The sequence below is a fragment of the Pseudorca crassidens genome, chromosome 13, assembly GCF_039906515.1.
Source record: "Pseudorca crassidens isolate mPseCra1 chromosome 13, mPseCra1.hap1, whole genome shotgun sequence".
Classification (NCBI taxonomy): Eukaryota; Metazoa; Chordata; class Mammalia; order Artiodactyla; family Delphinidae; genus Pseudorca; species Pseudorca crassidens.
Genome location: NC_090308.1, coordinates 49,514,448 through 49,539,787, shown reverse-complemented (window position 1 = coordinate 49,539,787; position 25,340 = coordinate 49,514,448). Strand labels below are relative to the sequence as shown.

Below are 25,340 nucleotides of genomic sequence, written 5' to 3'. Positions count from 1 at the left end.
TATTCTTTTTTTTTTTTTTTTTCGGTATGCGGGCCTCTCACTGCCGTGGCCTCTCCCGTCGCGGAGCACAGGCCCCAGATGCACAGGCTTAGCGGTCATGGCTCACGGGCCCCGCCGCTCCGCGGTACGCGGGATCTTCCCGGACCGGGGCACGAGCCCGTGTCCCCTGCATGCGCAGGTGGACCCCCAACCACTGCGCCACCAGGGAAGCCCTTTCTTTCTATTCTTAAGAATCTGCTGTTGGTGGTTACCCTCAGAGAGGGGAAAGCAGTAGATGTGGTTGGGAGTCAACGGTCTAGGAGTAGAAAAGTTATTACTTTTTATTTTGTTCTTCTCTGTGCTGTTTAAGTTTTGTTACTTGTGGGTATACTACTTTTTAGAAAAACATGTTAATAGGAGTTTCTGTATAATTGGATTATGGGCCACTTAAAAAAAATTGTTTCATTAAATATTACATAGTACATAAACCGTGCTAACAAACTTTATCCCAAGAGTTACCAAGTAGGTTGACATTGACATTCAGAGTGAATTTTCCACAGATCCACATAGAAACAATATTTTTTTAAAAAACTTTTCTTTTTTAAAAAATTCTTATTTATTTTTGGCTGCGTTGGGTCTTCATTGCTGCATGTGGGCTTTCTCTAGTTGCTGCACACAGGGGCTACTCTTCGTTGTGGTGCGCGGGCTTCTCATTGCGGTGGCTTCTCTTGCTGCGGAGCACGGGCTCTAGGCGCCTGGGCTTCAGTAGTTGCAGCACGTGGCCTCAGTAATTGCGGCACGTGGGCCCTAGAGTGCGTGGGCTTCAGTAGTTGTGGCGCACGGGCTTAGTTGCTCCGCGGCATGCAGGATTTTCCCGGACCAGGGATCAAAACCGTGTCCCCTGCATTGGCAGGTGGATTCTTAACCATTGTGCCACCAGGGAAGTCCCGAAACAATATTTTTATAACATGGTTGGAACATCAGTGGCACTATAAAACCATTATTCTCTTGTTTCTATGGGAAAGTGAATATCAAATTGTAGGTAGGGATGTGGGAAACTTTACTTTCTACAGTCTTAGAAAAATCCCTATACTCATGTATATACATATATGTATGCATTTACTCCTGGGATAGGAAATAGCTTTCCTGAGTGAAAGAGGTACTGTGGCAGGGAGTGGCAAGAGTGAGATTCAAATTAGAATTCTTTTATCAATTGCTCTAGACAGATTGCGCTGTGAGAGGGATTTTGAGGACCTTCATCTACTAAAAGTAGGGAGAAGCCAGCAGTTTGGCTGTATAACTAGTTTATATGTAAGTCACACATTTGAATTAGGGAACTCCTCACAGTGATCAATTGGTGCTTACTCTCACTCTAAAGCCATTTTAGTCCTTTAACCACCTGTTTGGATGATATGCTTGCTATTCAATGAAATTGCAGTTTTCTAAGTTCCCAGAGCAATTATGGTGTGTAATTTGTGCAGTGTTTTATACTACCCTTGGAAAAGATGGAAAGTGCATGTCTGAACAAGGAATACACTCCTTTACTGGAATATTATAAAAGTGCTAAAGGAATTTTTTTCACGGCGGCATTGTTAGGAAGGGATCAGTTTTTCTTAGAAAGGGCCAGGTATTCTGGATATAATGAAAATATTAAGATAGTATGTTTGTGGCCTGTGCGTGAAAGAAAGAACACCAAGTGTTGGACTGGGACTGTAAATCATCATCTTTGGCAGGAGCAAAGTTTGCTCTTCCTCCTGTTGTGTCTGGACTGTTACCAGGGCCTGTGGTGAATTTTGCAATCTAGTTCTCAAAGTCCCAGTGAACACTGAAGCATTTACATGCACTCTGGGGTACAACTTGTCTGATCTCACTTGTTGGTTGTTTTGTTTGTTTGATTTATATTTTTTTATGGATAAGATTTTTTTTATATTTAGAGTGAATAATTAAAAATGTTTAATGTGATGGGAAGGAAAAGGATTTTTAGAATTTTAAATAGTCTTTATTTTGTAGTTCTTACTTTTAAAAACAAATCAACACCTATATGAAATTATGTATGAAGTACCTTTGAGAGCCAGAAAATAGCCACTCCACCCAAAAGTTTCTGGGCAGGCATACATTCCATTTACTGCATTTTAGTGATTCTAAGACATTTTTTTCACATTTAAAAACACTTCTAAAATAGGGATACATCTTGTAATCATTATTGGCCTGGATTGAAATCAGATTACTTCAGAAAGGACTTGCATTTGCCTCTAGCAGTCATTTGCACTACTACCTGAGACCATTTTAAATTAAATTCTCTGTTTGAGATTTATATTTTTTTGTTTTGTTTTTTTATTTTTACCCCACTGGTAGTGTGAATTCAGACTGTAAAGCTGTGTAAGAATTGTCTTTTGGATAAAATTCCCTCTACCTGGTGCCCAGTACTTGAAAGGTAGAGGCATTCAAGTTTTCTTGCTGTCTCTTTCTGCTTTGTGGGTTTAGTTGCCATTTATTCTACACAGTATTTGTGGCCCTTCTGTTGTTCCAGCTTTACATGAGAGGTCTCCTATTTTTCTCTTCTTGTGGTATGTGAAAGAATAGTGCATCTTACAATAGGTGGTGACTTACATTTGATAAAAGATCCATCAGATGCTTGCTTAGGCCCTTACTGTACTTCTTCAGAGCTTGTTTACTCGCATTGTAGGCACAGTTGTAATAAACTCAGTGTCATTGTTACACATTTCTTTGCTCATTGCTCATCAGTGATCTTCAAACTTTTTTGCATAAGAATCAATTGGGGAGTGAAAATTATATATTTCTGTGCCTTATGCTCAGAGATTATGTTTCTGTGGACCTGGGTGATGCCCAGGAATCTTCACTTTTATTAAATATCCTCAAGGTATTCATACCTAAGTGATTGAAGAACCATACTTAGAGAAAAACTGCATACTCTATATCTAAGTGAATATTCATGACTTCAGCTGCCATCTATATATACTGATGGTTTTCAAATCCTTATCTTTAGTCTAAACCATTCTTCTTGGATGCCAGATTCATCTATACAACTGACATGTCTCTATTAAAGGCAGAATACACTCTGATCTGGGGTACATGGGCTCAAGTCCCAGCTCAGCCACTTATATAACTCTGTGACCTTTGGCAAAGTTACTTAACTTCTCAGTTGCCTCATGTAAAATGAAATTAATATAAATACCTCATAGGGTTGCCTAGACGATTCTGTGGATCAATACATGTAAATTTCTTTGACAGTGCCTGGCACTAAGCTCAATATAAGTGGTAGCTGTTTTTATGTTGTTATTGTCCCACAAGTATGTCAAGCATGTCTAAAATGAACCTTTTTTTAATCACCTCGACACCCCTCAAAATCTGTTTTCTGCTTTGACTAGAGCTATATTTAATTTCGCCCTATCATTAATTTTCCTCATCCCAGTCATACATTCTGTGAATTCAGTATCCTAATTATCTCTAATTTGTCCCCTTCTTTTCATCCCCATTTCTGTTGCTTTGGTTCGGCTCTTTATTGCCTCACATAGCATTCTGGAATAGTCTTCTGTCTGGACTTCTAACCTCTGCTTGTTTTTCTCCATTCTAACTCACAGAAATCTTTATCAAAGGCAATGTGATACTGCTACTCCTCTGCTGGGTGGCTCTCATTGCCTGCGGGATAAAATCCAAACACCTGTGCCTGGCTTACAAGCCTCCTCAGATCTGGTTTCTGCCTCCTCTTCTGCAACACTCAGGCACATTTGCAATCTTCCAGCTTTGTACATTTCTTGTAGTAGCTTGCCCAAAACACCACATCCTCTCTAGCTCTTATAACTTTGCATAAATCAGCAATATAGCATGGTGGTTAAAAGTGAGAGCTTTAGAGCCAAACTGCCTGAGTCAAAAGTGTGAGGTTTAGAGCCAAACTTTGAGCCAAGTTCTGACTTTGCCACTTTAGTTGTGTTGGGCAAAACACAGTTTTTCTGTGCCACAGTTTACTCATCTTTAAAATTGGAATAATTGTGCATTATAGAGTTGCTCTGTGGATTTTAGTAAATTAATTCACATAATAAGCATTCAATAAATGTGAGGTATCCCTAGTTTTATTATTACCGTGCTATTTCTTTTGCTTATACACTTGATCTTTTTCTCTGCCCATTCTCTCACTTTCTTTTGACTGTCAAATCCTACTCATTCATCCTTTGTTTTTCAGTTTAAGAACTAGTTCCTCCAGGAAGCCATCTCTGAAACCCCCAGACTTGTTTAGATGCCCGTCCTCTGGGTTCCCATAGCACCCTTTTTAGTATAATTAAGCTATGAACATTTTAAGGGCTGCCAAGGACTATGTTTTACATCTTTGAGTGGTTAATGAATAAAGTGTGATTGTTTTATTGTTTCTTACTTGTTTTAGGTTGGGAAAGCAATTAGAAAGGGGAGGGATATATTCTACTAGAGTCAAGTAGACAGTTCATAAGCAGGCAGGAAGAGAAGAGATAGCAAGAGGTGAAAAGACAGAAAACAAAATCTGTAACAGTCTGGAACTTTCCAGTGAAAGGGCAAACAATCCAACAAATATCAGTGTGGTTCTCTAAGTATCATTGTGCATAATTAAAATTCTATTGTGATATCCTTAAGGTTAAATTGTGTTGAGTATACTCTATCTAAAATGAAAAAAAGTAGGTTAAGCATTTTAGAAATATTTCTTTTAAAACTAGTTGAAATAAATTTTGGCAATTAAATAGGTAAGCTTTAGTTATTTATCATTGTCCAACAGCTCATTCGCCCTTGGGCTGCCTGACTAATCAGTACTCCTGTAATTAATTCTGATTATTGTGTGTGCTCTATCTGTGGGAGAAAAAAAAATAGTAAAGGCCAAGGAGGATTTGTAGCAACTAATCTGAGTATTGTTAACTTTAAAATTCATTATTTATTGACTCAATTTCTAAATTCTTTCTACATGTGATAAGTTTGCCATCAACCATTCTAAAGGGTGTTGACCCAAAACAGACTGCCAGATATTTCTCCAGCAAAAATGGGTTTATTTGGGATCAGCAGAAAATTACAATTTGGAGTCTGCAACTGTGGTGAGCCCTGTGCAAATCCCTGCAGCGCAAGGGAAGGCGAACTCTTTTATAGAGGGGAAAGGAAGTTGGGAGAGCTATAGTAAACAAAGAGTCTATGGCTTTTCATTGGCTGAATCCTTGACAGGAAAGAAGATTATTTCTTCTACCTGCTGGACTCAGCTATGTCGCAGGGCATAAGAGCTCCCCCTTCTGATCTCTCTACTCTATTTAATTGAGGTTTCTGTTTATTAATTTTTTACAAGAGAAATGGTTAGAAACACAATATACACTGTATGCAAAAGTATATACCAAGGTATAATATGTGATTTTTTAAAACTTAGGATAGTATTTATAGAATTGTTGGGTTTAACTATGACAAACATTAGTGTAAGAAGGTAGGGAAAAGTTGTTGACATATCAAATTAGTTTCAGGGGATTCATTTTACAAGTATTTTTTGGATTAGGCCCTGAGGATACAATGCCCCTTTGCAGAGCAAAGCAATTTAGATTGTAGAAGCTTACAGAAGAAATAAACATAATTGTCCTCCCTGAGATTATGTTGATATAAGAGGCATAAGACCCTTAAAAATGAAAAGATATAAGTGCTTCTACAAATATCAATATAAGCCATTGATACTCTACATCTTCACCATTTTCTACCTCTGTAGAAATCTAATTAAAAGGAAACTATTTTAGTAAGTTTTTGTTTCTTATTATAAAACTAATATGTATTTATTGTAGAGAATGTATAAGGTAGAAATAAGAAAATAAAAATCTATTGTCCATCTAGTAACATTTAATATATTTACAATTATTATTTATTGTATATAATATATTATAATAAATATTATTTAATACATATATAGTCTTTTATGCTTATCTTTGTCCTTTTTAAAAATTGAGCTATAGTTATATAATTATATATCCTTTATTCACTTTATATTGAATCAGGAACACTTTCTCTGGACTGAATATTCAAGATAAAGTACAGGTAAAGATGATGGAGAGTCTAATCATTTAAATAATCTCAGACATTTTTAAGTTTTAAACTTATTTATATTCAAGTTCAGTAAGGAAAAATTTAACTTTCTGATTATTAGATAAAATGTTCGTAAGTCTAGTTATCTTAAATCCACAAATTAATATGTTTGCTGGAAATCAGGTAGCTCTTACAGCATAGCATTGAGAATTAACTGTACACGTAACAATTAGATGCTGTATTGTAATTTATAAAATATTTGTAAAAGATTGCTTTGTACTCTTTAAAAAACAAGATGTTTTACTCATGTAATCATATTTCTTCTATTCAGACTCATTTAGGATAATGAGATTGAAGAATGGGCAATAAAATTTTAATAATTATGAAATAAGCAAACCAATTTTATTGGGTATACTGCTAGCTAACTCACCCCCTGTGTTTTTTTCTCCCTTTTCATTGTCTCTTGTTTGTCTTTTTTCAACAGTGAGATTGCAAACTATTTGACTGCAGAAGCTATGCCCTGTGTGTTTATTTCTACAGGGCATAGCATATTAGATGTAGATACTAAAGAATTACTTGTTCTTACTTTGACTTTGTCTGTGGGCACCTCAGATTCAACTATATCTAAAACAGAGTTCATTGTTTTCCATCAGACTTGTATCTCCTTTTATATTATTTCTTATTTCTGTTAATGCCACCACCATCTCTTTACTTGCCCAAGTGAAATTTTGGAGTGTGGTTTTGATTCTTTCCTCTCCCCCATTTCACATATCTAGTTGGTTCCTAAGTCCTTTTGATTGTATCTTCTAAGAATCTTCCATGTTGATCTCATTTACTACAGTCTTAGTTCAGGCCTTATATTTTTTCTCATCTTAATTACTTCAGTAACCTCTTAAATTGTCTCTCTGCCTGTAATTTCTTCTCCCTCCAATCTACCTCAGGGCCATCTGAATAAACTCAGAATACAAACCTGATCATGTTATTCCCCTTTATATCCTTTATTAGCTCCCTATTGCCTGATCCTATAAAATACGAACTACTTGTGTGATATACCAAATCCTTTGTGGTTTGGCCCTCATATACCTTTTTAGCCATCTCTTATTGCCAACATTTACTCACTATGCTCAAGCCAAATTCACTAGGATCTGTCATGTCCCTCAATGATTATATCTCTTAATTATGTTTTTCCAAATTTTGTGTTCCTGTTAAGCCTTTTATTGTTTGCTTGTTTTGATCTCTGTCTTTCACATCTTTCCTCAATGTCGTAAGCCTTTGTTAAACAACTTATATTTAAGAGTGGAGCACTAAAAAACTGATTGGAAATTCCAAATCCGTCCAATCCATTCATTTTATTTTCTTTAGTATCTTTGTTAACTTGGGCTAGTCATATTCCCTTGATAAGGATCTTCCCATCTCCACTTGGATATGTAGACTGCCAGTATTCTGTGTACTGAATCTTCCTCCTTTCAGTCTGGTTCCCCACCCTCACCTGTGCTGAGTGTCTCCCAATCCAGAGATACTCTAAAAGTCCCTCTTCATTAAAACAACAACAACAACAACAACAACTACTGGTCTTCTTCCCAGACAAGGGGATAAAGCAGTCTTTTGGTTGTATGGAGAAGCAAAGGAGATTTGGGCATATAATTTACGTCTAAATTAAACTTTCATCCTATTCTCTAGGTTTCAGCCCTATCTTAACAACTTACAAATTTACTACAGAGGTGTAGCTAATTCATGAGCCATTTTGGAGGTTCTATAGGGTAAACTTAAAAGTCACTTTTATTACTTGAGTTAGGAATCTGCCTTTTTGCATTAGCTAAGTCTGTTATTACTTGTACATCTGTTTTCCATTTTCCAAAGTTATGTTGTTGTCATCTTTTCTGATTTCTTTGTCCTTTCAGGTTTATCTTTTTTAAAAAGTTTTAATATTATTTTAGTGGGTTTTGAAGAGGAAGCAAAAGTCAGTGTATATGTTCGCTCTCCCATATTTACCTAAACTACTCTTTCAAAACTGTTCATAATTCCAAATTATTTCTGGCTTTACTTATCTCTCTGTCAATCAGAGTTAGATAATCCCTCTTCTGTGCTCCCATAACACTCTGTGTATGCTTTTGTTATGGAACTTATCCCGTTGAATCATATCTTGTTTTTAACTTGTCTCTCCTGCCACACATCGTTGTACAACCAATCTCCAGAACTTTTTCATCTGGCGAAACTGAAATTCTACAACTCCCCATTTACCCCTCCCCTCAGCTACCATTCTGCTTTCTGTTTCTATGAGTTTGACGACTCTAGATACCTCATATAAGTAGAATCATACAGTATTTGTCTTTCTGTGACTGGTTTATTTCACTTAGCATAGTGTCTTCAGTGTTCATCCGTGTTTTAGCGTGTGTCAGAATTTCCTTCTCTTTTTAAGGCCAAATAGTATTACATTGTATGTATATACATTTTGTTTATCTGTTCATTCATTGATGGACGTTTGGGTTGTTTCCACCTTTTGGCTATTGTAAATAATGCCATTATGAATATAGGTTTACAAATATCTATTTGAAACCATGCTTTCAATTTTCTTTTGGATATATATACCTAGACATGTCATCATTTTTTATGACGTTGACATTTTTTAAGAAAACAGTCCCCCCTTTATAAAAAATAGAATGTTTTCCATTTGTGGCTTTTGTGATGTACTGAGATTCAGGTTACACATTCCTGGCCAGAATGCTGTATAAGTGATTGCAAATATTATCTTCTGCTTTTCTTTTGTCTTTCAAATTTTTTCATAATTTCTATATGTTGTAGAATGAATTTTCATGTAGTCTTTGTATCTTTTCCTTTATTTTCCTCCTGCCTTTAAACACAAAATATCTTGCCCCCTTCTAAGATTATTTTAACTATTCACTGTTTTTTTTTATAATTTTTAAAGTTAAAAAAATTTTAACTCTGTAGGTTATTTGAAGTTCTGTACTGATGTGTGCTATTATGGAAAGGTTTAACTGGATTTTTTCCCTAGTTTTTCTAACATCATTCATTGAATGAACAACAAATGAAACATTTGTTGAATCCCATGGAAGTATTTATGTGAAGTTCTTAGATTTACTAATTTCTATTGACCAGTCAGTTTTTATATCACTGTCTTAACACCTTAGTTATTATATGTTGTAAATAATAGGTTGTAATATCTATTAGAGCATCTGTAAGGCAAATTCCTTAACCTCAAATTATTCTACTCAATTGTAAGAGTACTTTTAAAAGTAATATACATTAAGAATAAAATAAAGTTAGTCCAGCCTTTACTGTGTTTGCTCTTTGGATAAGTTAATCTAGATGCATACACAAAGAAAACCAGATAAAAGAAGCAGAGCTGTTGATCTTTCTCCAGTCTCTCCAAGGAAAAAATCTAAACTTGAAAGAATTACCAGTACGGAAACAGAGAGTCCTCCATTTCAAGAACCCATTGTAGTATCTCTGACTGCTTCCTAAATGCTGTCTCCCTAATAGTCCTATGAGATTACACAAAGATGATGCCACCAGCAGGAATAGACATTGGTTATTTAAAGGGACCATTTTGGAACAATTACTTCCCTCAAGAACGAGTGAAAATGCTTTGCAGTTAAGTATTTGTGTCCAGCACATTCTTTAGAGGGGATAGTTTCTTCATGCAGTGGCACCTTAGTTGCAGCCAATTAAGGTGTCTTAATTTTATACACCATAGAGGCAATGGATAATTTCCCTGATTGTTTACAAGCTGTCAGGAATGGTTCCAGGCATAACTTGAGTTTTCCTAAGCTTTACCAGGCTATTGATACAATTGAGGCCCACATTTTACAGTCCTTTGCCCCTACCTGTGGGACAGAATACTCCAACAAGAATTTCTGAGGTCTTTTCAATAACCTACAGCTAGACCTCATACCAAACATTCACATTCCTTGGAGGATGGGGCTTAGGCAGCTCTCTGTATTTTCAGAAAACTTCCTCTGGAAAATTCTCTCATACATGCCATGAATATGTCCTTTCCAGCTGCTCTGTCACTCTCTTGCTGTCTCTCTCTGGCTGAACAGTACTACCAATGCAACAGAACTCTTAAAGTGCCAAAACTGTGTTAGTGACCTCTGGCAACTTCCCCCTTCATTGGAATATAACATCTTATACAAAGCAAGGCAGCTAGTGCCTCAATCTTTTATAGAGATCTTGGTGAAATATTTCTCACTTTTTACTTCCAGCCCTCTCTCTTCCCTACAGCCATGTATAAGTAGATGGGACTAGGTCAGAGATGAATTAAAATGACCACCACCATACTCTACTCAGAATCACTCCTCCTCTTCTCCACCAATTAAGGCTTTGATTTTGGATCAGGGTTTCTGTACATCTGTCATATTCCTTCAGAGTTTTTCTCCTAGGATGCCTCGGTTCTTTATGTAAATAAGCTTTGAGTAGTTTTTAAGCACTTGTTTATAATACAGGGCTAGATTGTAAGGGTTAAGCTGGAACCCCTATTACAGTGAGAACCCCATGGCTTGTTTTCTCTCATTTCTTTACTGTTTCCTTTCTTTTCTTCATATACCAGTAGGTTATTACTCTGCTTATGCCAACTTTCAGATGTGTTTACACATTTAATTTAAATAAACTTTGGTCTAATTTTTAACTTATTGGTATCTTCTGAGTAGTCATTTCATATACGCTAAAACCCTTGAATTCTTTTTAATTGGTGCAAAAATTGACTTTGTAAAATAATACTATATTTGGGACAGAGGAAGCAGACAGTCCTCCCAAGGACTTCAGTGTATAGTGACTAATGGCAAAATTTCATTCTTTTCATTATTGGAGAGACTCAGCAGGAGCTGAAAACTGAATCAGATTTCTCGAGTAACTCCAAAGTTCTTTGGATAGTTTCAACCACATACCTCTCTCTGAAGATGTACAACCATGTTCAGAACATCTGTACTTTGGGGCCCTGCCTTTACTTTATTGTGAGCCAGCTGTAACTAAATTTGCTCTCTTATTTTTTGAGGGAACAGCAACTTAGATAGATGCAGTCTCCCATGGGGAGCAGACAGTGTCTAAGCAGCAAGAACCCAGAGGGACAGAGACATGGTTAGTAAATGGTAGCTGGTGCTAATAACAAAAGCAAAAATGATCGCCTCCTAAGATCAAAGAGCATCAAGTATTCTAGCAAAGCTTCCTAGGCTCTATAACCTCTAATTTAGACTGATGAGAATGTCCTGGAAGACTACACATCATGACAGTGGCTAAAGTAGAAAATCCTATTGAGTGAAGTTATGTTCCCTGCCATCCCAGGAAATACAGTCATGGAAGTATCTTCCTTTGCCCTGTGAATTGGGAAGGTAGTGAAATCACTGAAATTTTACAGTTCTCAAAAATTAAAGTAGGCTAATTATAATTCTACAAAGGAATTCTAAATTTACATTTTAAAGCAAGCTTTCATTCTAAAAATTGTGCTGGTAAATTGTTTTGTGTATAAACAATTTTCTGTTTCTTTCAGTGTGGTTATGAGTTAATTTATTTAACATTGACTATAATCTATTAAGTAGAATACATTTCTAAAATATTTAAATTACAGAAAGGAAAATAAAATGATTTGGGAACATTTAAAAATTATCTGCTAAGATGGTTAAAAGAGCTCTCCAACAAACATACAAAAAAAGCCCAGAATGACAAGGTAAAGCTATTTTAGATTTTCAGATTTTGGAACCCTTCTAAACTACATGATTAGAATGCTAGTGCATTAAGTGGAGTTGTGTCTTATTCAAGGGTTAGACTCAGAAATTGATATATCCAAAATTATCCTTGAAAATCCCTTAGGAGGCCAGTACATTAGAGTCTTAGAGAATCATGTTATGTGGGTGGCTTGTGTTTCAAAGCTGTGTTGTCTTTTAGAATATATACTTTTCTCTCTGAACCCTAGAGTCAAACTCTTTTAGAGGGGTGCTCAGATGATGAACTTATGATCAACTGAGAAACCAGCAAATTCACACCACGCATGTAACGCTCACTCCAGAGCATATACTCATTGAAAGTCAGGCAGAATTGTCTATACTGTTTATAGAGTAAATAGTCATTTTTCTTTCTTTTACTGCTGAATTTATTATAGTTGAATTTGTGATAATTAACTTCATAAAGACAAAATTCCACAGTATATGATTATGTATTTATTTTAAAGTTTCATCTGAATTTTTGTCTAATGTTTTTGTCATTCACATAGGAAAGAATGATGCTATACTGTGCTATTCCTTTACTGGCACAGTACAGAAGTACAGATAATGGATTCTGAATTAATGCACAGTATAGTAGGAAGCTATCGTAAACCTCCAGAAAGAGTGTTTGTTCCATCAATCGCCCAGAGTGTTGAATCATCTCAGACTCACTATTCTGTGAACTTAGAAGTTACCTCTCCTAAAATGCTTCGTAGTCCAAATAGCCAAGGTAATGCTAATATAAAATCTTATTTAACATTAGGGGAATGGTACAAAGTATGTTATACAAAACTTTCCATTTTTATATAGAAAATAAGATGATTGTGTATTTAACTAATCTTAGTAAAACTGCTCATTTTGACTCTGTTTCTTAAAGTTTCTGTAAACTTAAGTTACTTAACATTTTTTTATTTTGTCTTCTTCAGCTATAAGATGAAAATTAATATAACCAGCTAAGCACATATTACAGGCTTATCATTAAAACGTCATTAGAAAATAGGAAAATACTCTCTGAAGAATAAAAGGTCAGATTTTCAGAATCCTTCTAATAAACAAGATGATTAGAATACTAATGAATTAAGTAGAATTGTCTTAGTCAAGGATTAAATTCAGTAATTTCATATATCTGAAATTACCCTTGAAAATTCTTCATGAATCCAGTACATTGGAGTAACTACAAAATACAAGTAATATAACTTTTAAAATACAAGCTTAGGAGGATCTTAAAATTGAATTAGGAAAACATTTATGACTCCAGGCATACCTACACCATTACAAATTACTTTCTAAGATGATGATAGTCACGTTGTTTTTTAATCTTTTATAATAATGGTTGCCATTATTAAATAGACTGGCTTTGTGGAGCAAAGCAACTGAAGAAATAATAATCCAAATCAAAAAATAATCTCTAGCAGACATCTTTCTAATTGGATATAAACTATTTGAAAGTTAACTTATAACATTTATTTATATTCAATTTTCTCTAGTTTTTTATAATTTAAAGTTGTAACTGAGAAGAAAATGTAAGACAATATTTGAAAATTTTATAACTCTGAGCTTATCTGAATCATGAAGATATTAATATAGCTGAAAAGAAGTCACAGTAGTACATGTGTAACACTTATAATCTTTCAAGCCTGACATCAGTTAAACCACTAGGTTGTAATTTTTTCTTAATGGAAGAAACTATGTTCTATCTCATATGTCCTAATTATTAACATTATATCTTGGACAAAGAAACAATAAATGTTTCTGGTTTGACTGAAACTGAATACATGAAGAACTGAGAAAAACCTTTAACTTTAAACCTAAGTTTCCTTGTTAATTAGTGGGCACTATATTTTAATTTTCTTTACCCATGCTCATACTCTTATGCCTCCCAACCTTCCTCCCTTTCTCTCCCTCTCTGTCTCTCTCTCTCTCTCCATATACATATATACACACACACACATATATACATATACATATATACATATCTTTTTGCCTTAATTTGAATATATTTATTTTATTAAATTTAGTGATTATTAGCTTTCTCATATCTCAAATTTAGGAAAGTACTAAATACAATCATAAATATATTGTTTTTGTAAGATATGTTAGAATTTGTCCCTCTTTAAAGTTTTGTCATTTTTCTTTTTGATGAGGAATATAAATTACTTATTTTTTTTGGTTCACTAACAAAAACATACTGCTCACTTTTATATGCTACTATGATTGTTAAGTGTTCAAAAATTCTCACTTAAAATATCAAGCAAATTTTTTTTCAACAGCTCTTATTTTAGCCTTAAAAACTCTTCAGGAAAAGATTCATCGTTTAGAGTTAGAGAGAACACAAGCTGAAGATAACCTGAACATTCTTTCCAGAGAAGCGGCACAGTATAAAAAGGCCTTGGAGGATGAAACAAAGGAGAGAAATCTGGCACATGAGGAACTAATAAAGCAGAAAAAAGGTAAGAACATTCAATAGTTCTCAGAAACAAGTGGTTACCAAAGTTTACAACTTAAAAATAATAAGCCCAGTCTAAGAAGATTTACTCAAATATCTTTGTTCTTATATGCATTCCAACATTGAGGGCTTGTTCTCAGACATTTTGGTATTTGCATTAAATGGATGTAATTTTGAACTTACCTCTATTATATCTGTTATCCCAGTTCATAAATTTTTGAGATTAAAAGAAAAATTAGACAAGTTGTGTTTAAGAATTATAATATTTTCAGAATACCAACAAAATGCAATATGTTATTAGCCCATAATATAATTGGAATACTTCATATTTTCACTAGTTTTTTTTTTTAATTAGAAAATATAAAGCAATACTAGTAATTAAACAACATAAAACAATAAAAATTAACTTAAAAAATTATATTTAACTTAAAAGATTAATTGGAAGAAATGGACAGGTAGGTGGAGGCTTCTGTGGAAATTATGAAAAGGACTTCTGGACATCTGTTTTAGAGATTTAGAACATAAGTTCTTTATATAATTTCACTTAAAAATTGTGGCTTTTTTTTTCCTTGTAACACTACATCACCCTCATAAACAAGGTTCAAATTTGTGTTTCAACTTATAAATAGAATGAAGAAATGGGGAGGGAAAAAAAACATCCCAAGGTAATTGGACAAAAGTAGAAGAAAGAGCTGAGGAAAGTAACGAATTAAAGAATTAGAACGAGGTTGCTTATTATAAATAGAATTAACTGTGCAGTTAGTAGTCGAGAACAGAGGAAAATGGGAATGGTAGAATGCATATACCTGAGTTTCCTGAAAGAGAAGAAATGTATTGTTAGGAAAGAGACTTTAGGTCCTCTATTTTCCAGATGGTGTTGTTTCCCAGGAAGAGCCAGGTTTTTTGTTATCCCACAGGTCACTGACATCCTTCCTTTTCAGAAGTATGCCCTCTGGGAGTTTATGAGGAGGCAACGTTAAATTGGTTATATATAATTAATGAGATACACACAAAATGTATGTTCATAACTTTGGGAGAGTCAATATTTAGAACTAAAGAACTCTTGAACTTTTAGCTGTTGATTGAATTCATAGAATACATTTCTTGTTATAACTCTCTGATCTATGTGATAACTGACTCATTACTTTTTCTTTTTCATAGATATAAGTATGCAGTTAAGCTCAGCCCAGTCTCACTGTACCCTTCTAGAGAAACAACTAGAATATACAAAGAGAATCGTTCTCAATGTAGAGCGAGAGAAGAATATGATCCTAGAACAACAGGTGACCATATTTTCTATAGTAATATAATATAATATATATTTTTTGTTGTGTATTTTTTTTAACAAAGTGAATCAGTTATACATATACATATGTTCCCATATCTCTTCCCTCTTGCGTCTCCCTCCCTCCCACCCTCCCTATCCCACCCCTCCAGGCGGTCACAAAGCACCGAGCTGATCTCCCTGTGCTATGTGGCTGCTTCCCACTAGCTATCTACCTACGTTTGGTAGTGTATATATGTCCATGCCTCTCTCTCGCTTTGTCACAGCTTACCCTTCCCCCTCCCCATATCCTCAAGTCCATTCTCTAGTAGGTCTGTGTCTTTATTCCTGTCTTACCCCTAGGATCTTCATGCCTTTTTTTTTCTTAAATTCCATATATATGTGTTAGCAAACAGTATTTCTCTTTCTCTTTCTGACTTACTTCACTCTGTATGACAGACTCTAGGTCCATCCACCTCATTACAAATAGCTCAATTTCGTTTCTTTTTATGGCTGAGTAATATTCCATTGTATATATGTGCCACATCTTCTTTATCCATTCATCCAATGATGGACACTTAGGTTGTTTCCATCTCCGGGCTATTGTAAATAGAGCTGCAATGAACATTTTGGTACATGACTCTTTTGGAATTATGGTTTTATCAGGGTATATGCCCAGGACTGGGATTGCTGGGTCATATGGTAGTTCTATTTGTAGTTTTCTAAGGGACCTTCATACTGTTCTCCATAGTGGCTGTACCAATTCACATTCCCACCAGCAGTGCAAGAGTGTTCCCTTTTCTCCACACCCTCTCCAGCATTTATTGTTTCTAGATTTTTTGATGATGGCCATTCTGACTGGTGTGAGATGATATCTCATTGTAGTTTTGATTTGCATCTCTCTAATGATTAATGATGTTGAGCATTCTTTCATGTGTTTGTTGGCAGTGTGTATATCTTCTTTGGAGAAATGTCTATTTAGGTCTTCTGCCCATTTTTGGATTGGGTTGTTTGTTTTTTTGATATTGAGCTGCATGAGCTGTTTTTGTATTTTGGAGATTAATCCTTTGTCCATTGCTTCATTTGCAAATATTTTCTCCCATTCTGAGGGCTGTCTTTTCATCCTGTTTATGGTTTCCTTTGCTGTGCAAAAGCTTTTAAGTTTCATTAGGTCCCATTTATTTATTTTTGGTTTTATTTCCATTTCTCTAGGAGGTGGGTCAAAAGGATCTTGCTGTGATTTATGTCATAGACTGTTCTGCCTATGTTTTCCTCTAAGGGTTTGATAGTTTCTGGCCTTACATTTAGGTCTTTAATCCATTTTGAACTTATTTTTGTGTATGGTGTTAGGGAGTGTTCTAATTTCATTCTTTTACATGTACCTGTCCAGTTTTCCCAGCACCACTTATTGAAGAGGCTGTCCTTTCTCCACTGTACATTCCTGCCTCCTTTATCAAAGATAAGGTGACCATATGTGTGTGGGTTTATCTCTGGGCTTTCTATCCTGTTCCATTGATCTATCTTTCTGTTTTTGTGCCACTACCATACTGTCTTGATTACTGTAGCTATGTAGTATAGTCTGAAGTCAGGGAGCCTGATTCCTCCAGCTCCGTTTTTCGTTCTCAAGATTGCTTTGGCTATTCGGGGTCTTTTGTGTTTCCATACAAATTGTGAAATTTTTTGTTCTAGTTCTGTGAAAAATGCCAGTGGTAGTTTGATAGGGATTGCATTGAATGTGTAGATTGCTTTGGGTAGTAGAGTCATTTTCACAATGTTGATTCTTCCAATCCAAGAACATGGTATATCTCTCCATCTGTTTGTATCATCTTTAATTTCTTTCATCAGTGTCTTATAATTTTCTGCATACAGGTCTTTTGTCTCCTTAGGTAGGTTTATTCCTAGATATTTTATTCTTTTTGTTGCAATGGTAAATGGGAGTGTTTTCTTGATTTCACTTTCAGATTTTTCATCATTACTGTATAGGAATGCCAGAGATTTCTGTGCATTAATTTTGTATCCTGCTACTTCACAAAATTCATTGATTAGCTCTAGTAGTTTTCTGGTAGCATCTTTAGGATTCTCTATGTATAGTATCATGTCATCTACAAACAGTGACAGCTTTACTTCTTCTTTTCCGATTTGGATTCCTTTTATTTCCTTTTCTTCTCTGATTGCTGTGGCTAAAACTTCCAAAACTATGTTGAATAAGAGTGGTGAGAGTGGGCAACCTTGTCTTGTTCCTGATCTTAGTGGAAATGCTTTCAGTTTTTCACCATTGAGGACGATGTTGGCTGTGGGTTTGTCATACATGGCCTTTATTATGTTGAGGAAGGTTCCCTCTATGCCTACTTTCTGCAGGGTTTTTATCATAAATGGGTGTTGAATTTTGTCGAAAGCTTTCTCTGCATCTGTTGAGATAATCATGTGGTTTTTCTCCTTCAGTTTGTTAATATGGTGTATCACGTTGATTGATTTGCGTATACTGAAGAATCCTTGCATTCCTGGAATAAACCCCACTTGATCATGGTGTATGATTCTTTTAATGTGCTGTTGGATTCTGTTTGCTAGTATTTTGTTGAGGATTTTTGCATCTATGTTCATCAATGATATTGGCCTGTAGTTTTCTTTCTTTGTGACATCCTTGTCTGGTTTTGGTATCAAGGTGATGGTGGCCTCATAGAATGAGTTTGGGAGTGTTCCTCGCTCTGCTATATTTTGGAAGAGTTTGAGAAGGATAGGTGTTAGCTCTTCTAAATGTTTGTTAGAATTCGCCTGTGAAGCCATCTGGTCCTGGGCTTTTGTTTGTTGGACGATTTTTAATCACAGTTTCAATTTCAGTGCTTGTGATTGGTCTGTTCATATTTTCTATTTTTTCCTGATTCAGTCTTGGCAGGTTGTGCGTTCCTAAGAATTTGTCCATTTCTTCCAGGTTGTCCATTTTATTGGCATAGAGTTGCTTGTAGTAATCTCTCATGATCTTTTGCATTTCTGCAGTGTCCGTTGTTACTTCTCCTTTTTCATTTCTAATTCTATTGATTTGAGTCTTCTCCCTTTTTTTCTTGATGAGTCTGGCTAATGGTTTATCAATTTTGTTTACCTTCTCAAGGAACCAGCTTTTAGTTTTATTGATGTTTCCTATTGTTTCCTTCATTTCTTTTTCATTTATTTCTGATCTGATTTTTATGATTTCTTTCCTTCTGCTAACTTTGGGGTTTTTTTGTTCTTCTTTCTCTACTTGCTTTAGGTGCAAGGTTAGGTTGTTTATTCGAGATGTTTCCTGTTTCTTAAGGTAGGATTGTATTGCTATAAACTTCCCTCTTAGAACTGCTTTTGCTGCATCCCATAGGTTTTGGGTCATCGTGTCTCCATTGTCATTTGTTTCTAGGTATTTTTTGATTTCCTCTTTGATTTCTTCAGTGATCACTTCGTTATTAAGTAGTGTATTGTTTAGCCTCCATGTGTTTGTATTTTTTTTACAGATCTTTTCCTGTAATTGTTATCTAGTCTCATAGTGTTGTGGTCGGAAAAGATACTTGATACAATTTCAATTTTCTTAAATTTACCAAGGCTTGATTTGTGACCCAAGATATGATCTATCCTGGAGAATGTTCCATGAGCATTTGAGAAAAGTGTGTATTCTGTTGTTTATGGATGGAATGTCCTATAAATATCAATTAAGTCCATCTTGTTTAATGTATCATTTAAAGCTTGTGTTTCCTTATATTTATTTTCATTTTGGATGATCTGTCCATTGGTGAAAGTGGGGTGTTAAAGTCCCCTACTATGAATGTGTTACTGTCGATTTCCCCTTTTATGGCTGTTAGTATTTGCCTTATGTATTGAGGTGCTCCTATGTTGGGTGCATAAATATTTACAATTGTTGTATCTTCTTGGATCGATCCCTTGATCATTATGTAGTGTCCTTCTTTGTCTCTTCTGATAGTCTTTATTTTAAAGTCTATTTTGTCTGATGAGAATTGCTACTCCAGCTTTCTTTTGGTTTCCATTTGCATGAAATACCTTTTTCCATCCCCTTACTTTCAGTCTGTATGTGTCTCTAGGTCTGAAGTGGGTCTCCTGTAGACAGCATATATATGGGTCTTGTTTTTGTATCTATTCAGCCAATCTGTGTCTTTTGGTGGGAGCATTTAGTCCATTTACATTTAAGGTAATTATCGATATGTATGTTCCTATTCCCATTTTCTTAATTGCTTTGGGTTCGTTATTGTAGGTCTTTTCCTTCTCTTGTGTTTCTTGCCTAGAGAAGTTCCTTGAGCATTTGTTGTAAAGCTAGTTTGGTGGTGCTGAACTCTCTCAGCTTTTGCTTGTCTGTAAAGATTTTAATTTCTCCATCAAATCTGAATGAGATCCTTGCTGGGTAGAGTAATCTTGGTTGCAGGTTTTTCTCCTTCATCACTTTCAATATGTCCTGCCAGTCCCTTCTGGCTTGCAAAGTTTCTGCTGAAAGATCAGCTGTTAACCTTATGGGGTTTCCCTTGTGTGTTATTTGCTGTTTTTCCCTTGCTGCTTTTAATATGTTTTCTTTGTGTTTAATTTTTGACAGTTTGATTAATATGTGTCTTGGCATATTTCTCCTTAGATTTATCCTGTATGGGACTCTCTGTGCTTCCTAGACTTGATTAACTATTTCCTTTCCCATATTAGGGAAGTTTTCAACTATAATCTCTTCAAATATTTTCTCAGTCTCTTTCTTTTTCTCTTCTTCTTCTGGAACCCCTGTAATTTGAATGTTGGTGCATTTAATGTTGTCCCAGAGGTCTCTGAGACTGTCCTCAGTTCTTTTCATTCTTTTTTCTTTATTCTGCTCTGCAGTAGTTATTTCCACTATTTTATCTTCCAGGTCACTTATCCGTTCTTCTGCCTCAGTTATTCTGCTATTGATCCCATCTAGAGTATTTTTAATTTCATTTATTGTGTTGTTCATCATTGCTTGTTTCATCTTTATTTCTTCTAGGTCCTTGTTAAATGTTTCTTGCATTTTGTCCATTCTATTTCCAAGATTTTGGGTCATCTTTACTATCATTATTCTGAATTCTTTTTCAGGTAGACTGCCTATTTCCTCTTCATTTGTTTGGTCTGGTGGGTTTTTATCTTGCTCCTTCATCTGCTGTGTGTTTTTCTGTCTTCTCATTTTGCTTATCTTACTGTGTTTGGGGTCTCCTTTTTGCAGTCTGCAGGTTCGTAGTTCCCGTTGTTTTTGGTGTCTGTCCCCAGTGGGTACGGTTGGTTCAGTGGGTTGTGTAGGCTTCCTGGTGGAGGGGACTAGTGCCTGTGTTCTGGTGGATGAGGCTGGATCTTGTCTTTCTGGTGGGCAGTTCCACGTCTGGTGGTGTGTTTTGGGGTGTCTGTGGACTTATTATGATTTAGGGCAGCCTCTCTGCTAATGGGTGGGGTTGTGTTGTTGTCTTGCTAGTTGTTTGGCATAGGATGTCCCGCACTGTAGCTTGCTGGTCGTTGAGTGAAGCTGGGTGCTGGTGTTGAGATGGAGATCTCTGGGAGATTTTCGCCGTTTGATATTACGTGGAGCTGGGAGGTCTCTTGTGGACCAGTGTCCTGAAGTTGGCTCTCCCACCTCAGAGACACAGCACTGACTCCTGGCTGCAGCACCAAGAGCCTTTCATCCACACAGCTCAGAATAAAAGGGATAAAAAGTAGAAAGAAAGAATTAGAAGAAGAAGAAAGAAAGGAAGGAAGGAAGAAAGGAAGGAAGAAAGAAAGGGAAAGAAAGAACGAAAGGAGGGAGGGAGGGAGGAAGGAAGAAAGGAGGGAAGGAAGGACAGAAGGAAAGAAAGAAGATAAAGTAAAATAAAATAAAGTAAAATATAAAGTTATTAAAATAAAAAATAATTATTAAGAAAAAAATTTTTTTAAAAAGCAAAACGGACGGATAGAACCTTAGGACAAATGGTGGAAGCAAAGCTATACAGACAAAATCTCACACAGAAGCATACACATACACACTCACAAAAAGAGGAAAAGGGGAAAAAATCATAAATCTTGCTCTCAAAGTCCACCTCCTTAATTTGGGATGATTCGTTGTCTATTCAGGTATTCCACAGATGCAGGGTACATCAAGTTGATTGTGGAGCTTTAATCCGCTGCTTCTGAGGCTGCTGGGAGAGATTTCCCTTTCTCTTCTTTGTTCTCACAGCTCCCAGGGGCTAAGCTTTAGATTTGGCCCCGCCTCTGCATGTAGGTCCCGGAGGGCATCTGTTGTTCGCTCAGACAGGACGGGGTTAAAGGAGCAGCTGCTTTGGGGACTCTGGATCACTCAGGCACGGGGTGGGGGGGGGGCGGGGGGGGGGCGGGGAAGAGGCACAGAGTGCGGGATGAGCCTGCGCGGCAGAGACCGGCAGGACTTTGCACCCGCCTGAGGCGCGCCGTGCGTTCTCCCGGGGTAGTTGCCCCTGGATCCCAGGAACCTAGCAGTGGTGGGCTGCACAGGCTCCCCGGAAGGGGGGTGTGGATAGTGACCTTTGCTCGCACACAGGCTTCTTGGTGGCGGCAGCAGCAGCCTTAGCGTCTCATGCCCGTCTGTGGGGTCTGCGCTTTTAGCCGCGGCTCGCGCCCGTCTCTGGAGCTCCTTTAAGCAGCGCTCTTAATCCCATCTCCTCTCGCACCAGGAAACAAAGAGGGAAGAAAAAGTCTCTTGCCTCTTCGGCAGGTCCAGAGTTTTCCCCGGACTCCCTCCTGGCTAGCCGTGGTGCACTAACCCCTTGAAGGCTGTGTTCACGCCGCCAACCCCAGTCCTCTCCCTGCGCTCCGACCGAAGCCCGAGCCTCCTATAATATGTTTTTAAAGAACATTTAATGTCATGGGAAGATTGTCATATTAAAAATCTTAAATAGGATATAAAGCTGTATATAGGAAATTTCCAGTTATGGTGATACGTACTAGGTCGTTTGGACCAACCTTTTTGTAGAGGAAAACACAAAAAACTGGACAGAAAATTAAAAAGAAAGGGAGGGAGGGAGGAAGAAAGGAAGAAGAGAAAGTACACAAAGGCATTGTAGAGTTAACAAGGTGATGTAAAATCACCAATTCAAAAATCTGTGTGCAGACTTAAATCCAAAGAAGTTGAGCTCTAGAGAGGTTAGCTTCAGGTCCCTTCCTTCTTAGGGCATTTCTGATTCCAGAAGAGTCTGTTGAGAGGCTAAATAATACTTTTGAAAGCCATGGTTATGGGGCTAAGGAAATTTAGAGTCCAGGGCCTGCCAAGAGTAGGAACTGTGGTATATCTTCTGTGCTCTGAATGCTTTGTAATGGTGAACAAGAAGAAAAACAACCCAGATTACAGCTCTGCTCTAGGTTATCAGAGTAATCCAGAAAATCTTAGTCCCCGAAATTGGATTAAAGTGATCCTGGATGGCTAATGTTCCCAAGGACCTCAAATTATTTCTATAAACATCTCTTCTACATAGTGAGAAACTTTCAGTCAAAGATAAACAGGGAGAAGGAGATAAAGCACTATGAAAAGAGATAGCATACATAACAGACTATATAAACACTCTCATAAGTTATCTCCAGCTAGGTACTGGCTCTGGAAGAGAGAGACTTTAAAATAATTATGCTTGCTAAAATCAAGGAGACAGGAGATAGGAACAAAATTTTCAGTAGAGCATTAGAAACCATAAAATGGCAGAGCAGATTTGAGAAAGAACCAAATAAAAATTGTAGAACTAAGAAGTACAATAAGTGAAATTTAGAACTTAATGGTGGATCTAATAGCAGATTAGAAGAGATAATTAGTGAACTAGACACTGAAACTGTCCAGATCAATGAAGAGACAAAACAATAGTAAATTTAGAAAAGAGAGTAAGAGGCAGAAGTTAGAGTGAGGTCAAATTTATCTGTGATTGGAGTTCCAAAAGGAAAAGAGAAAGAATAGGACAGAAACAATATTTGAAGAGATAATGGCTGGGAATTTTAAAAAATTGATTTAAAAAAAATCAGACCACAGATTCAAGAAGATAAAACCAAAGTAGGAAAAATAAAAAGAAATAAAAGAAATAATAAGACAAGAATAAAATCCTAAAAGCTGCTGGCGGTGGGGGGAAGGGTATGTTCAAAAGGACAGCAATTAAAGTAACAGTGGACTTCTCAACTGAAAATACTGAATCTGGAAGAAAATGGATATAATTAAGGCAGTAAAAGAAAATAACTACCAATCTAGAGTCCAATGCCTGGGGGAAATATCCTTCAGAAATAAAGGTAAAGTGAAGACATTTTAAGACTGACAAAATCTGAGATAGTTTGTTACTAGGAGATACATTCTAAGGAAACACCGAAGGACGTTATTCAGACAGAAGGAAAGGTGTCTTAGATGGAAGGTCAGAGATGCAGGAAGGAATGAAGAACAACGAAGATGGTAAATATATGGGTAAATCTAAATGAATATTGTATAAAACAGCAATAATAATGTTTTATTTATATATTTAAATATATATAAAGGATTAAAATTAATGAGAACAGAAGCTCATAAATTGGGAACTGGTAAATATAGTTTAAGTGTTCTAAGATCTTTGCTTTATGTTGGAAATGGGTAAAGTACCAGTCAATACTGGATTTTAATGGGCAAGAATTTAATAGGTTTTTCAAGGAACTGGAAAAGTGATTCTAAAATTTATATAAAAAGGAAAGGTCCAAGAGTAGCCAAGCTATTCTGAAGAAGAATAAGGTGAGGTCTTACTGTATTGATGGTATCAAAATTAACATGATAGGGCTTCCCTGGTGGCGCAGTGGTTGAGAGTCCGCCTGCTGATGCAGGGGACACAGGTTCGTGCCCCGGTCCGGGAAGATCCCACATGCCGCAGAGCGGCTGGGCCCATGAGCCATGGCCGTTGAGCCTGGGCGTCCAGAGCCTGTGCTCCACAACGGGAGAGGCCACAACAGTGAGAGGCCCACGTACCGCAAAAAAATAAATAAAAATTAACATGATATTTGTATGGATAGACACCTGAATAAAGGAATAGGATATAGTCAGACACACTTATGTGGAAACTCAATATAAAACAAGGATGCCACTGCAGAACATTGGAGAAAAGTCAGACTTCAGTAAACAGTTTTGGGAAAATTGGTTATCTGTGTGAGAAAAAAAAGCAGAAAGAAATTGATCCCTACCATACACGAAAATCAATTCCAGATGGATTAAAGACTTAAATGTAAACGTTGGAATTTTTAGGAGCAAATACGGAACAATATCCTTATGACCTTGGAGTTAAGGGAGATTTTTTAGGCAAGATACAAAAAGTAACAAAGCAGTAGAAAAGTGGGCAAAGTTATGAAGAGGCATTTTGCAGGATAAAAGGAATCACAAATGATCATACATTTATAGAAAACTTGATCAATCTCATTAGTAACCAGGGAAATGCCAATTAAAAGCACAAGATATCTATCTATTCACCTATTCACATTTTACCTTATAAAATAACGTAGAAATTCCTATGCTAGCTAAATATTGTAGATCAGTGACTTTTAACCATTTTTTAAATGTTTTTATTGAACTATAATTTACATCTAGTGAAATACACAGGTCTTAAATGTACAGTTCAGTGATCATTGATAAATGAATATGCTCATGTAATCCATAGTCCTACCAAATAACAGAACATTTTTTAAATAAATTCATTTATTTATTTATTTTTGGCTGCGTTGGGTCTTCATTGCTGTGTGTGGGCATTTGCTAGTTGTGGCGAGTGGGGGCCACTTTTCATTGCAGTGTGCAGGCTTCTCATTGTGGTGGCCTCTCCTGTTAACGGAGCATGGGCTCCAGGCACGCAGGCTTCAGTAGTTGTGGCATGTGGGCTTAGTTGTGGCACACAGGCTGTAGAGTGCAGGCTCAGTAGTTGTGGCGCATGGGCCCAGTTGCTCCATGGCATATGGGATC

The 25,340-nt window shown here is 36.4% G+C and overlaps 1 protein-coding gene across 5 annotated transcripts in view; it reads left to right on the top strand.

Moving 5' to 3' along the window:
• CEP57L1 (centrosomal protein 57 like 1) overlaps positions 1–25,340 on the top strand; it is a 65,296-nt gene that overhangs the window by 21,194 nt on the left and 18,762 nt on the right. For 4 of the 5 annotated variants that reach the window (XR_010933782.1, XM_067702400.1, XM_067702399.1 and 1 more), the window contains exons 2-4: positions 12,233–12,453; positions 13,994–14,173; positions 15,331–15,452. Coding sequence is in view for 4 of the 5 variants with exons in the window: in XM_067702400.1 (XP_067558501.1) it covers positions 12,291–12,453; positions 13,994–14,173; positions 15,331–15,452 (465 nt within the window). In the remaining variant the exon portion in view is untranslated. Of the gene's footprint in view, positions 1–12,232; positions 12,454–13,993; positions 14,174–15,330; positions 15,453–25,340 lie in introns of those variants that run through there. The other variant, XM_067702401.1, reaches the window with a different exon arrangement.